This window comes from Muscardinus avellanarius, assembly GCF_963383645.1.
Source record: "Muscardinus avellanarius genome assembly, chromosome: 5".
In the NCBI taxonomy this organism is placed as follows: domain Eukaryota; kingdom Metazoa; phylum Chordata; class Mammalia; order Rodentia; family Gliridae; genus Muscardinus; species Muscardinus avellanarius.
The window spans coordinates 110,816,669-110,832,609 of record NC_137790.1 but is presented as its reverse complement, the minus strand read 5'-3'; the positions used below and the strand labels follow the sequence as shown (position 1 = coordinate 110,832,609).

The 15,941-nt window shown below is 31.2% G+C and overlaps 1 protein-coding gene across 1 annotated transcript in view; it reads right to left on the bottom strand.

Moving 5' to 3' along the window:
* Positions 1 to 10,077, bottom strand: part of SI (sucrase-isomaltase) — a gene marked incomplete at both ends in the record, with an annotated part of 83,884 nt that extends 73,807 nt beyond the window's left edge. Inside the window, 6 exons of the mRNA XM_080696582.1 lie at positions 82 to 253; positions 1,570 to 1,721; positions 2,811 to 2,920; positions 3,177 to 3,294; positions 8,332 to 8,417; positions 9,960 to 10,077. Coding sequence (XP_080552708.1) covers positions 82 to 253; positions 1,570 to 1,721; positions 2,811 to 2,920; positions 3,177 to 3,294; positions 8,332 to 8,417; positions 9,960 to 10,077 — 756 coding nt within the window. The remainder of the gene's footprint in view (positions 1 to 81; positions 254 to 1,569; positions 1,722 to 2,810; positions 2,921 to 3,176; positions 3,295 to 8,331; positions 8,418 to 9,959) is intronic.
* Between the last annotated feature and the right edge of the window lie 5,864 nt (positions 10,078 to 15,941).

Sequence of the window (15,941 nt, the reverse complement as noted above, 5' to 3'; positions counted from 1 at the left end):
AAAATAAATGATAATTTTAAATAGGATATCATGTAATTAAACCTAATAACTTTATTTATAACAAGAAAAATAATTTCTTACACCAGTTGGTAGTTGATCCCGAGTAAAAATGGGCCATGTTTTCCAATATAAATCATGTCGAAATCTTTTATGAGCATGTTCTCCAATACCGTAAATATAGTCATTTGCAAGTTTGGTTGAAATCTGTAAATACTGGTCAGAGTATACCAGGGGACCAACACTGGTGTCAAATCTGAAACATTAAAGAGAGAAACGACCTATAAATACATATAAAATGTTGTGCCAAATATGGGCTTATGTTAGCATCATCTGAAATATTTTATTCCAAAGGTGTCAGTCTCTAACTTGGTCAATCTTTAAAATTCTACAAATTAATCAATAAGCATAACTTGTTTATTGTGCCAACACAATTTTATTCATCACCAATAATACAACTTTTCACATGCATTCTCTTTTCATTTTCATCTCAACTCTAAAATGTAGCTACTATTATCAACCCCATTTCATAGACAACATATACTAAGAAAACTAATTTATATTTTAAAAGTCATAACTTGTCGATTGCAGCACCAAGTTTCAAACCAAATTTTTTCTTGCTCTAGGGAATGAGATTTAGAATGCAGGATTTTAGTGGCTTCCACATATTTTATATTTAGGCTAATATATGTTTTTTCAATGTTTCAAATGTTTTTTCAAAAAACTCAACTGTATAGTTTATGGAAATCAAATCCATTCTATATAAAATGTTGACTGACATTTGGTTTTATGTTGTTGGGAGATTATAATATTATATATTACATAAAATACAATGTGACATTTTGATATGCACTTCTGAACAACTAAAGCAAACTTTAAAATAACATTACCCCATACATTTACTATTTTGTGGTGTGAGTATTTAAGTCTATTAGCAATTTTTAAGTATACATAAAATTATTATTGACTAAAGTTATGTTGCTTTGCAATAAATTTTGAAAACTACTTACTATTGTCTAACATTTTAACCCAAATCTTTTTCTTCCTTCTCCCTTCTCAAGACTCTTATAATCACCATTCTATCATATGCCTAAAATTTTGATTTAGATTCGCATATAACTGAGATTGTACAGTATTTGTCCTTCTGTGCCTGGATTATTTCACACAGAATTTAATATATTTATTACCTAGAACAAAACCACTCTATCAAGTCCTTCCTTCACTGTTTTGGGGGAGAAAACGTGCTCCTTGTGACAATAACTTGACATGAATGCATTCTTATTCTACGAGAATAGAATACAATTGGCCAGTTATTTAAATTTACAGAAACAAAGAGTCAGTGCTTGTCTGGCATAGTGGCACCTCCTCGTAATCCCAGCATTCAGGAGGCAGAGACTGAAGGATTACGATTTGCTGACAGCCTCAGTTACCAAGTGAGGCCCTTTGCAACTCAATGAGACACTGTTTCAAAATAAAGGATAAAAAAAAAAAAATAGGGGTGGGGATCCAGCTTGGTGGCACAATGCCCCTGGATTCCATCTCTGGTACCGAAAAAAAAAAGTCAATACTTACAAAATTTTGTTATTGCTTTTCCTAATAACTTTGATGCTGAATGGATTTTCTGTAACTTGCACATCATACAACAGTTCAGCAGGTGCGGGTGCATTAAATTCTTTGATAAACTGATGAGGAACTTCATACCTTCTATTAGCTGGATCAGTAATCTATAAAGATTTAAATAAATTAGCATTACTTGATTCAAATATTATTTAATTTTATAATTCTGAATTATTAAATGCAACTCCAAATAGAAAATATATTTTATAATCTTTTAAAAGAACTAGCTACCACCTAACTTAAACATTTTGGACTTTTTATGCAAAGATAAACAAAATCAATTATTAATAAATAAATGCATTTGATTGGTTATAATATTTCCATATGTAAAGTCAAGTAAAGCGTTCTATTGTCTGATATAAAAATCAAATATCAACTGAGATTATTACCAAATATACTAGAATTTTGTAAATTAAATTATTATTAGTGTCCTTTATTATTGACCCATTTGAGAGTCCCACAAGTATTTTAAGTTTTGTTTTAAAATATATCAGAGTTGAAGGTATAGATAAGGGTTAAGCACATGGCTAGTATGTGTGATACACTAGGTTCAATACTCAGCTCCTCCAAAATAAAAACAAACATCAAATTTTAAAATAACTCAATTCCTTCAAAAATGCTGCTGAAAAGATAATATATAAAGAATAACATGCTGTTTTCATCTCAAAATCTAAAAATGTTACTAAACTTGTTATTAAAATACAGTATGAATTAGTTTTGTTTTAATTAAGCACACACATGAAATTAGTAAAAAGAAGTACTAATTATAAATTTCATTCATATAGAACTATTGCCATTTTCTTAAATTACATTTTAAACTAATATTTTATCATAGCCTAAGACTGAAATAATAAAATTATTGATATTTATTGAGTGCTTCTCCTCCTCAAAATATGCTAAATAATTTATATGAATATAACAACGGAATCATTCCCTGGCCTCCAGCAGCAGCCTCTCTGTTCACAAGTAGCCTGAAAAAAATATTTATAAATTTAAATTTATAAATTATCCAAAATACCTGTAAGGGACACTATCATTCAGTTACATTCAAGAAAACAAGCTTAGAAAAGGATTAGCATAATTAGCCCTTTGTTATAAATGCTTAAAAGCAAAAATTTAATAAAATGGTTAATATATTCTTTACCCTAAAATATGTTTTATTATTAAGTCTGTTTTGTAAATATAAAAAAATAAACCTTGAACCGGAAACGATTGGGTGTCTGATTTTGAGTTGTCAGGAGCACACGGTTAATGTCATTTCCAAATAGTGTAGGAGCAGATATCCTGTTTAATCTGGCTTCGAGTCCTTAAATAAGAAAGAAAAAAATAGGCATAAAAATTATGAAGACCAACAATTATTAAATATTCTTATATTATAATTTTATTGTACTTACCACAAATAATCAGTAATTTTTTGAAAATGCAATAATGTATAAAGTAAATCCATAGTATGATTAAATCAGATATTTTGATGTACATACTTATTTTATACTATTTAAGATATTTTTAGAGATCAAATTAAAAAAAAATTCCACTTAGAATAATAAAAAAACACTTCTCACCATTAATTGTTGCTGTCTGGCTTTGGACATTATAGCCATGGTTATCTGCAAAGAAGCACCAAGGGACAACGGAATCATTCCCTGGCCTCCAGCAGCAGCCTCTCTGTTCACAAGTAGCCTGAAAAAAATATTTTTAAGAAATGAATTATATGATTAGTGCTATTATCAGATGTTCTAGTCTCTATTTTTCCAATGAGTATTTTTTTAATGATTATTTCCTCAAATATATAAAATGCTCACAAATCATTTTTTATTCTTTTCACTTTAAGGAAATATAAATGTTTGATGAGTTGAATTAATTACCAGATATATATGTTCTCAGTTATGATTCATCGCATTGATATATCTGTACACATTATTGTAAATTCATGTATTTTAAAGAATCTGGCCTTCTCGGTACCTTTTTATATTCTGTTGTGTATTGATGAAGAACTAAAGTATATATATATTTTTTTAAATTATGTATCAATTTGCAAGTAAAGCTATGAAGATGAAAATATAGAATTGAATTTAAGCACACATAAAAATTAAAAATTATTATTTTATCTATTTACTATTTCTTTCTCTTTTTTTTATTTTTTGTGGGTCTAGGGATTGAACCCAGGGACATTTTACCTCGAACCTACTCCCCAGCCCTATTTTTTATGCTTTCTTTTTTTACTTTTTGTGGGTCTGGGGATGGAACCCAGGGGCATTCGACCTTCAATCTATACCCCTTGCCCTATTTTTCACTCTTTATTTTGAAAGAGGGTCTGAATAAGTGGCTGAGGCTGTCCGCGAACTGCAAATCCTCTGATCTCAGCCTCCTAAGGGATTACAAGCATGCGCCACCATATCCGGCTTATTCTTTATTTTGAAAGAGGGTCTCACTAAGTTGCAGAGTGCCTTACCCAAGTACCTGAGGCTGGCCTAGAACCTGTGATCCTCCTGTGTCAACCCGCCAAGTACTGGGATTGAAAGAGTGGGCCACCACACCCAGCACTATTTACTATTTCAGTGTATAATTATTTAAACTATTTTAACAAGTTCATCAGGTGTCACAACTAGTTACTGAAATTGTATTCAAGGAGTAAATCAAAATACTTAATTCTTAGATTTTTTTTTTTAGGTTCTGGGGATTGAATACGCAGGGGCATTCTACCCCTGAGCTTGTCACCTATCCCTATTTTCCTATTTTTTATTTTGAAACAAGTTCTTGCTAAATTGTGGAGGACTTTACTAAGTAGCTGAGGCTGGCCGCAAACCTGTGTTCCACCTGTATCAGCCTCCCAAGGACTGGAATTACAAGTGCGCACCACCATGTCCGGCTAATTCTTAAAAATTTTATTATCATATGTTAGGAGAAGTGAAAAAAATTGTATGTCATTGTAAAAAGTTGAACAATACGCTGATGTTATATATTAACAATGGTGTACTTGAAAATCTACTTAATATGACACATTTTAACAATTCTTTGCTTTTTGTCATTCAAATAGAGGTTTTCATGCTTAATCATCTGAAAGTGTACATCAATCTCCTGTTTGCATGTCAAATTAAAAAGGTTTCAGATATAAACATACACAGACTACTCCATGAAGGATATTGATATTGACATTGTTAATTTCACATATATACTTATTGTCAATGGAAGTGATACCCCCAGACCACCTCCCTGGCTCCACTGAAGCATCACAATTATTCTCTGGCTTCCACATATGAGCAAAACATATTACCCTTCACTTTCTGTCACTGGCTAATTTCACTTAACATAATGTTCTCCAGGTCTATTCATTTTCTTACAAATGATATTATTTTGTTCCTGATTACTGAGTAGAATTCCATCATGTGTATATTCCATAATTTTATAACACATTCATCTGTTGATGACCATTTAAGTTACCTCCATAATTTGGCTAGTGTAATATGTACTACTATAAGCAAGGGTATGCATGTATTACTATAATTTTCTAATTCCAGTCCCTTTGGAAAGATACTCAATAGTAAAAAAAAAATAAAATAAACAGAAAGAGAGAGAGAGGAGAGAGGGAAAGAGAGAGAGAGAGACAGAGACAGAGACAGAGAGAGCGAGCAAAAGAGAGAAGATATAATCACATTATAATTACATTTTGACAAAATTTTAAAATCAGTATAATGGACTTGCATTTTCTTAAAATATACTGAATCATTGTGCAAAGGCTGCCAAAGGAACCATGAAAAGACATGATTTAAAGCAAGATTTTATATTCTCACAGTTCTTGAGGCTATAAACTCTAACTCAAGGTGTTAGCAAAGCCATGGTAATTTTGAAGGTTCTGTGGAAGAATCATGGCTTGTCTTTTCCTTTGCTATTAGGAAAAGTGGCTACTGTCAAGCCTTGGCATCTTTGCCTTGAATATTCATGGCTCCAATCTCCACTTTAATCTTCATATGGCTTTTTTCTCTGTGTGTAGACGAAGTACTGGCCCTTCTCTTAAAATGACCCCATTCATTAGACTTAAGGCAAACCTTTATCCAATAAAACTTTATCTTAACAAAGTACAACTGCAAAAACCCTATTTACAAATAAGGTTACATTCTGGGGCTCTAGGTAAAGACAAACTTTTGAAAGACATTGCTAAACTCTCTACCTTTACATACTAAAATATCAGTTACAAAATATTTATTTCCAGGCTTGTAAATATTTATAATTTTATTTTATAGATGTTTTGTTATTCATTATGTATGTATTTTCCCTATTGTTTTTTCAGGATTTGGTATGTTCAATGTATTTTTAGTTTTCATCTAACTTTATCTTTCTTTCTGCTTCATTTGAGAAAATAAATTTAATAAAACTTAAATACATTAAGTATCCATTAAAAGGTATAGTTCACTAAACTCTAGTTGGTAAAAATTAAATAAATAAATTTTTAATATTCTCATTGTATTATATGTGTATAAGTGTGTATTTCTACTAGTATCAAAATTATATACATAGCCGGGCATGGTGGCGCACAGTTGTAGTCCCCGCACTTGGGAGGCGGCGACAGGAGGATCACGCTGGCTCCAAGCCAGACTTGCTGGATTAGAAGACCCTGTTTCCAAATAAAGTATAAAAAACAGGCCTCGGAGTGTAGCCCAGAGATAGAAGGGTTCCATCCCCAGTACCAGAAAAAAAAAAAAAAAAAAAAAAAATATATATATATATATATATATATATATATATATATATATATATATATATATATATCATGGGCAGCCTCAGTGTTATAATCTAAACTGTGACTCTCAAATTCAAATGTTAAAGCCCCATCCCCATGTATGATTAGGCTTGGTGACAGGGGGTTTAAATGTAATAAAGATTAAATAAGGTCAAAAGGTTGGTGCCCTAATCCAAGGGAAGGAAACAGTGCAGTGCATACACAGAGAAAAACTATGTAAAGATAAAACAAGAAGCAGCTGTCTACAAGCCAAGAATAAAGGTTCTATTCGGAACCAGTACTGATGACATCTTAATTTTGGACTTCAAGGTCCAGAACTATTAGAAAATAAGTATTCTTGTTGAAGCTATCTAGTTTCTTATATTTTGCATGGCAACCTGAGCTGAGTAATGCACTGGGTTGGAATTATAAATTCAACCTTAACCACCTTGTTTGGACCAAATATTTATTCAAATGGTATGATTCCTGTATTTTATAATTTAAGTTTAACTATTCAGGTGCTAAATCATTGCTTCAAGTGATCATTGGAGATGATAGAAAGTTAACATTTCAAGAATTTTAAAAAATCTTTGCATGTATAAATGAGAGAACAATATTGAAGATATTTATAAAACAGCCAAGTTTTAAAAAATACTGAGTGATGCAGTTTGAATAAAAGTCCCATTTGAAATTACAAAAATTCCTAAAAAAGAAAAAGAAGAATATTCTATATATTCAGAGCTAATACTTTTAAAAGTAAATATAAGATATTAGAATTTCAGAGATGTTTATAACAATAATAACTTGTTGGGCATGGATGTATATTAAGTAGTTAACTTGTATTGAACAAAAATACAGACAAGTAAGCTAAGTAATTTCAGTTCTCTGCTATCTGTTTATATAGAGCTATAAAAAAGAGACAAATTAGTTTGAAAAAATACCAAGGAGTAGTATAGCTGTGTCATATGGTGATTTCATGACTAGTCTTTTAGAAACTTTTATAGTGGTTGTACTAATTTACAACCCTACCAACAATGTATAATTGTTCCTATTTTCCCACCTCTTCATCAGCATTTGTTTATGTTTGTGTTGTTTATGATTACTATTCTAAACGGAGTTACTTGGGATTTCAGTGTAGTTTTGTTTAACTTTCCAATAAATCAAGTTTAATAATTCCATTCCCCAAATGCAACCATTCCTATAAAGTGACAAAAAATACTTAAAGAGCATCACTTTAGGCCTTTACTTTTACCATGTGCCATGCAATTTTAAAAGCTCTAGAAAGCCTGGATGTTTCCAAAAAGTACTTAATTCCCACTATACATACTGTAGCAATAAATTGCACACACATATTTAACAATGGCTATCTTGTCATACTCTGACAACCTCTTTACCATCTAGAAAGTGTAGTGTTTTATTTGCATTTTCTAAATGTTAATTATTTTTAAATTTTTAAATATATTTATTGGCATATTGTAATTCTTCTTTGGAAAAACGTCTATTCAGTTCAATTGCAAAGTTTTTATTGGTTTATTTTTTTTTTTAGTATTTTTCTCATATGTGGAAGCTAGAGAGAAAAGAAAAAACACAAAGGACTTCAGATGAATATGGAAAAAGTTGGTAGAATAATAAAAGGAAAATAGAGGGGAGATGCAAAAGGAGGAATAAAGAAGGAAACAGCTCAAATAATGCCTTGGCAATATGGAAAGTTATTACTATCCATTCTGATAATGTGTAAACGGAGGGAGGAGAAGATAGTGAGGTGGGATGCAGAGCAAGGTTCAAGAACTGTGGCCATGTACGTTTGTATCAGACTGAACCTCACTATAGTGTGTAACCACAATGCAATTATAATGCATTAATAAAAGCACAATAAAAGTAAAATCAGTCTAATCCATGTTTATGTCTAGATCTTTAACAATATACAAATATCCAATATTGAAAAATTATGTGAATGCAATGAGACATACTAATAAAAGTATTAAAAATGTTTTTCAAACCTGTGTTGGAAATTGTTCTGGTATGCAGTTTATTCTCTCATTGACAGGATCATTATTCTCAGTAGGGCATCTTCCTAAACCTGAACCTGGGAGAAGAAAATACTCAATAAAGTAAAACATAATATTAACATATTTTATAGATTCTTCAAGAAATGGGCACTTCAGGCTGACATAATGCATGAATTATACATAATAAAAATTAAAAGATAAATTTTGCACTAAAAGACCCATAAATTCAAGCCCTAATCACAAGAAGAAAGATTCAATAATATTTTCTTTGATTTCTAAAAGGTAGGCAGTATCTTAAGAATGTAGAATTCGTTATTTCAATTGTTTTTCTGTTTAAAACTTTTATTATTTGAATATTATTTTAATATCCATCTATCATGGAAAAATTTAAATTTTCACAAAAAGTAAAAACATAGTCAAAATAATTTGTAAAACATTTTTAAGAACGACCAGCTATTGGTTAGGGCTTTACAACAGTGTAGACCCTTGCCTTGTTTTCAGGAAAACTAAGTATGTTCACAGAGGTCGGGACATAGAATAAAAAGGAAACAAAATGTATATTGACAGTGTATTTATAGTTTCTGTTTTATAGAAGAAGAAAGAAGATGGAGAAACACGGAATCAGAAAAGGAAACAAGACATTCTGTAGAGAAGACAAAAATAGGAAGAAGGAATAATTTGATAAGTAGAGAAACAGAAAGCTGGGAATAATAAAGAAAAACAGATCTTAATTTCATTTATTTATTTAGATTTAGAGAAGTTTATTAGAAAGATAGAAATACAGAAAACAGAAATACAGCCCAATGCCAAAATGGCATGGGGGGGGTGACTCGAAATGAATACACCCTGATCTTAATTTTAAATAAGGAAGAACCTTCAAGCAATCATATATGTGTAAGATAAAAATGGACTGCTTGCCAAGATAGTGAGCTATTACTGAGAAAAGGTAAAGCAATAACAGCAATAAACGTGAATTGCTAACTACAATTACACTACAAAATAACTTTTCAGTTCTGATTCAGTCAAGAGAGAATGGCAAGGAAAGAGAAAGTATAATCTGTAGTTCACAGTATTATGCAACAACTCTAAATTAGGGTAGATATAATCAGAAAAATATTATTAAACACCTTAAACTTTGTTTCACCTTCACTCTGCTTCTTTCTGTCATACAACCTATCCCCTTTAAATAAATTTAGCCAATACAAAAAGAATATTTGTCGTATTCCCCACTCTATTTTATAAATTTTCTTAATATCAGAGAAAAAGGCCTTGATTTCCCCACTAATGAGAATAAACTCACTGGTAACAGTAGGGAGTTACTTCACCTTACTAAAATGTACCATAATATAAAACACACCACATCACACATCTATCTGTTTGCCTCTTGTCTCTTTCTCCAAAAACTTACGTAGGGCACTCCATTAATGCCAAACCACATGAATTCCATAGTTAAGTGGCTTTCATTGAGATAAACAATAAACTGATAGAAAAAGTTGGAGTAATTGTGTTCCTTACTCTAGGTAAGTCTCATGTTTTGTCTTCCATAGGTATCTTTCTTAAGTCCACAATCATTATGGAATAACCTTCTAAACTGTATAAGAGTTTGTAAAATTACTTACTTTCAACAGCAGATGTATTAGTTGCTAAAACAACAACTAGGGCAATAGCTATTACAGTAACTATGATAAAGAGGACAATCAGAGAGATTTCCAGTCCACTAAATTTCTTCTTTGCCATCTAAAGGAAGAAAAAGAGTGTGTGTTTAAAATGTAAGATATATAGCTATAATAAACCATCATCAATGATCATGAATTACACACACACACACATACATACACACACACACACACACAACTAAGGAAGATGAAAGCAGAGAGCTGCAGGCAACTTTTGTTTACAGCCTAAAACAATACATATGGATAAACAATATAATCAACACAAGTAATTTTAAATTAAAGGAATAAGTTAGTGGTACATGTTATAGTACACTAAAATGAAAACATACATACAATATCATTTTAAGGCATTATTTCATGTAATAAAAACCTTTTTATGTTTCTCGATTTTCACAATTTTTCATTCTATGAAGAAGATGCTCTTATTCATACTTTACTGATTTGGAACTTCAAGAATAAGTCATATTTCACAGTAAAATAATAAAGTTCTTCCTACTCTAACTCCCATCTTTCTACCTCTGTTTTCATATAAAATATTGTGGAATATATTAGGGAACTATATTGTGAAATATATATATGTGTGTGTGTGTGTGTGTGTGTGTGTGTGTGTGTATGAGTGTTTTAAAATATATAATCACTAACTTCCTCTATGAAATACGCCAAATTCCTTATTTTATATCGAAATTTTATATTAGATAAAATTATTAATTTGATATAGCATACAAACACAGGAAAAGTAGATTAACAAAAACTGTTCTCCAATAATTACCTTAAATCATATTTTAATCCTAGCTATAAATATATCTATAATTGTTCTTAGTATTTAAGTTCTAATGGATTTTCTGTATTTGAACATACATCCGGATAGAATTTAGAGTATCCACAGTGAGTATTTTTACTAATCAATGGGTACTTTAATCTTTTTTTTTTTTTTTTGCCTCACTGTGGTCCCTCCTCCTGTAACTATGTCAGTTTTTGTAAACAATTGCCCCAACCTACAAACCGCTCTTCTTAGCCCAAACTTCATTCAGTTACTCAGCAAGTCCTATCAACTTTTCCTCCAAAGATATTCAAAATTATGCACTCATTTTGCCTCTGAAACTGCAGCAAATATTTTGGATAACATGTCTCCGTCCCACTGATCCTTTCCCCTTCAAATCGCTCCATCTATTCTGTTAGGGGAGTTCCAATTAATGCCCTGTTATGTGAAAAGCAATATGGTCACATTTAATGCTTAACTTTAAATGATTATAAATCTCACTTGAAGCAATACCCTAATTTACTTTGGTCCCAAGAAGTTAGTAACAGAGGCTACACTCCATTTTGCAAAGGGAAAGTTTTAAAATGCATAATATCCTGAAATAAACTTCCTTTAAATAGAAAAATTAGCTGGGCTTGGTGGCTCATGCTTGTAATCCCCGCTCTTGGGAGGCAGAGACAAGAGGATCGCGCAGGTTCAAAGCCAGCCGCATGCGCTGGTTTAGGAGACCCTGTTTCCAAATAAAAATGTAAAAGTAGATCTGGGAGTGTAGCCCGGAGGTAGAAGGGCTTCCAGGAAACCCAGTACTAAATAAATAAATAAATAAATAAATAAATATATATATATATATATAAATAAATAGAAAAATTAGCATACCAAAATTAAATCACTTATAAGAATAGTCATAAACAAGTGAGAAAATTATTCACATGTTGTAGGTGGTAACTTTGGCAATCAAATTTTATATAATGGTAATTTCAAGCAAATTTTGAGGAAATTACATACTGGCATCTTTTCTCAAAACCAATAATGTTTTATTAGACAGGAGATTGATGACTGAGTTTTAAACATTCTACTAGAAAACATTGAGTATTATATATCTTCTGCTTTGCCTATATCTTAAATAAAATACACTTCATCATTCTTAGATTACCCCTTTACTTCTCAAAAATATTTTCAATTCTATTTTCTTCAGTATAAAAATAAAATCTGTATGATTCCACCTATATGTGACAAAAGTATAATGAAGAATTTGATCAAAAAATCTCGTATCTTAAAAACATCACTTAAAAATGATATTTTACTATTTTAGTCAATTTCAGACAGATGAGCATATTCCTAACTTGAATTAGTAGAAACAAATTTTGTGAGAATCATGAAAAAAAAAACGTAAAATAATCCAAGAACTTACCTTATTTCATAGCCTGTTCTCTTTGCTATGTGATGCCAGAGCTAGGTAAGGCTGTTAACGTAATGATCAGGGAAACCTGTTCAGCTATATATTGACCTACTCATAAAGTTTTATTGCACATTCACTAGCCTATCAATATTTAATATACTTCTCTTCAATGTAATTGTTAAAAGCCTTAACTCTGAAAGTAGTTTGTATAAAGGTGCCTCTGTAAACCTAAGTTAATTAATAACTATGCTCTGTGATATTCTTTGATTTCTAGAGACTAGTAACTATTTTAAGAACATGAAAGTAGTGTTTTCAATTGTTTTTTCTCCTTTCAAAACTGTTTTTCTTTCATTATTTGGATATCAGTTTAAAAACTGTTTACTTCATTGTGTGAAATTTAAATTCACACAGAAAATGGAAACACATTTGAAAGAATTTGTAAAACATTTGTAGGAACATGTCAGATGATAATATTTTATAAAAATGTAATGAACTAAAAACATGTGTCTTGTTATCAAACCTCAGTCTTGAGGTTGAATGACGGACCAAATTAATAAGAAGAAAACAAGTATATATATATATATATATTCATATATATATATATGAATAAGTAATTCAAACGAGGCATCAACATTTTATTTTATTTTATTTTATTTATTTATTTATTTACTTTTGGTGGTACTGGGGTTCCTGAAAACCCTTCTACCTCCGGGCTACACTCCCAGACCTTTTTATATTTTTTATTTGGAAACAGGGTCTCTTAAGCCAGCGCGGCAGACTTGGAACCTGCGCGATCCTTCTGTCTCTGCCTCCCAAGCGCAGGTATTACAAGCGTGCCTGGCTTCACATCAACATTTTATCTAATGTATACTGATTATGTACAGCACAAATTTAATTATCAAAAATAATGTTATAGAACTTGGTTCATATAGTATAATTTCTAAGACAAATTACACTATGAGTTTGAGCTAGTATAGTGTTCAAGAGTAAAGGATTTTCTGTAAGAGATCTGGGTATAAATGCTAAGTATACTATAGATAGGTGAGAAATTATGGTAATGTTTATTTACTTCCTTAAGTCTACATGTCTTTATCAATAAGGTGTTAAGAAAAATACCTCTCTGTAGGGTCACTGAGAAAATTACATGAGCTATTATAGTCCTATTATTATCACAGCTTTACTCTAATGAAGAGAGTCCATTTTGACTCTGAAATGGTATTAATTTTGAAGTACAACTTGTCACTACCTTTTTCAAAGAAAATACATTCAAATGAAGTGCTTGTCAACTCTCCAATATATAGGAATAGGGAGAAAACTCCTCAGCCAGACAACCAAAACTCAGGAAATAAAATTAAGAATTGACAAATGGGATGGCAACAAAATAGAAAACTACTAAATGGCAAAAGAAACGATCAAGAAACTGAAAAGATCCTTATACGATAAGAGAAAATAATTGCCAGCTACTTCTCTGATGGAAGACTATTAGCTGGAATATATAAAGAACATAAAGAGCTGGGAGTGGTGGCACATGCCTGTAATCCCAGCACTGGGGAGGCTGAGACAGGAGGATCACACAGGTTCGAAGCCAGCCTCAGCTACTTAGTGAGACCTGGTTCCAAATAAAGTGTAAAATAGGTCTGGGAGTATACCTGAAAGTACAAAAGCCCCTGGGCTCCACCCTCAGTTACACACACACACACACACACACACACACACACACACACACACACCATAAAAAACTTACAATACACCAATAAAAATATAAAATTTGATGTGGTCACACAGATTAGAGAAACTCACTTTGGAGGCAACTTGAGTATAAGTATAAAGCAAAACAATAATGATCTGCATACATTTTTTACTATAAGACTTAGGGGAGACAAAGAATTTTTATAGCCAGGCGTGGTGAAGCACACCTATAATCACAGTACTTGGGAGCCTGAGACAAGAGAACAGGAGGCAACTTGGAGAGCCTCTCAGGAGCCTAGTGAGACCTTAAATAATAAAGGGCTAAATAATATATCTGGAAGGTATACTATCCTTGTAATCACTCTTCAGTACTAACAAAATATTTTTTTTATTTCCATGGAAATTAGATTAGAATCAGCCTAGAGCAGGCTTGATGAGCAGAATAGCAAGTTCAATGTATACAACTTAGAAGTAGGCAAGTAAGTTTTTCTCTACACATAGACCACATAAAGTATATATGTGAAAAATCCCACTAACTATACAAAACTCATAAAAGGTCAATGCAAAAAAACTCAATCAAGTTCCTATGTAATAGCAATGAACAATTGGAAACTAACATGAATAAAAGAAGATATTTAATCATTTATAAAAGCACCAAAATTTGGTACTTTAGAATAAATCTTAAAAAAATACATGCATAATTCTAAAAACTTTATTTTTTTCTCTTTCTTTCTTCCTTCCTTCCTTCCTTCCTTTCTTTCTTTCTTTCTTTCTTTCTTTCTTTCTTTCTTTCTTTCTTTCTTTCTTTCTTTCCTTCTTTCTTGCAATATTGGGATGGAACCCAGGGGCACTCTACCTCTGAACTACATGCCCAACACTATTTTTTTATTATTTAAAGCAGGGTCTCACTGAGCTGAAAAAGGCCTCAGTTAAGTAGCTAAGGTTGTTTATGAATCGTGAATCCTTCTTTCTCAGTCTCCTACATGCTGGGATTACAAGCATGTGCTACCACAAAATTTGATGAAAGTCAATGAAAATCCAAATAAATAAAGATATATTATTTTCATGAATTGTAAAACAATATTAAGCTGTTGATTCTTCACAATCAGATCAAAATATTAAATGTAATCAAAATCAAAATTTTGGTAAATATCCATTTGATTGTATCAATTTTAATAACAATGTTAATCATAATTTTCAAACTGGAAATAATTAAGATGTGGCTCAGCACCACCTGACATTCCATATAGTGGCCCATTACTAAGCAATGAAAAGTTATGAACTATTTTTTCACATAACAATATAGTTGAATCATAAGCTTCAGGTGTTTGCCTTAAAATTATAGTATTTTAATTAGATCAAGCAATGTATTTAGAGCTGGATATGATGATACACACTTGTAATACCAGTATTTGGGAGGCAGAGACAAAAAGACTGCATGTTTGAGTACAGTCTCCACAAGTAGTGAGATTCTAATCAACCAAGCAAGAATCTGTTTCAAAATAAAATAAAATAAAATAAAATTGGGGGCATAACTCAGAGGTAGAATGCCCCCAAGTTCAACTCCCAATAGCATGCACACAAAAACACACAAAATAAATTTTGGTAATTAGCTTTCTGCTCATAAAAAAGCTCTTTTATTAATTTCAAGTATATTTTTTATTTTAAAAATAAGAACACCAATAAAAGATAAACAAGGAGATGAGCAGGATACTAAATTTTGTTGCAATTAGTATAAAAATAATGAAATAAGAAGAGTAAGAGCAAATGTTCTTTTCAATTTTTCTTATCTTTGGATTGAAAATGTCTCTGTCAAGTTTTAATTAGTATTCCTTTGTATTTTATTTTATGTATGTAAATATTTTAAGCAATATATTTTTTTCCTTCCCAATTAAAAATATTTTGTGATTTTAAATTTTCCTCTATTTTAGCTCATATCCAATCTCCCTGTCTGCTGGTATGAGCTAACTTTACCTTGAATATTCTATTTATCTCTCTACTTCCAAACTTCTCCCTACCCTATTTCTGTTTCTATTAATGAACCTCAACCAATAAAGAAGCAATGTGTTCATGAATT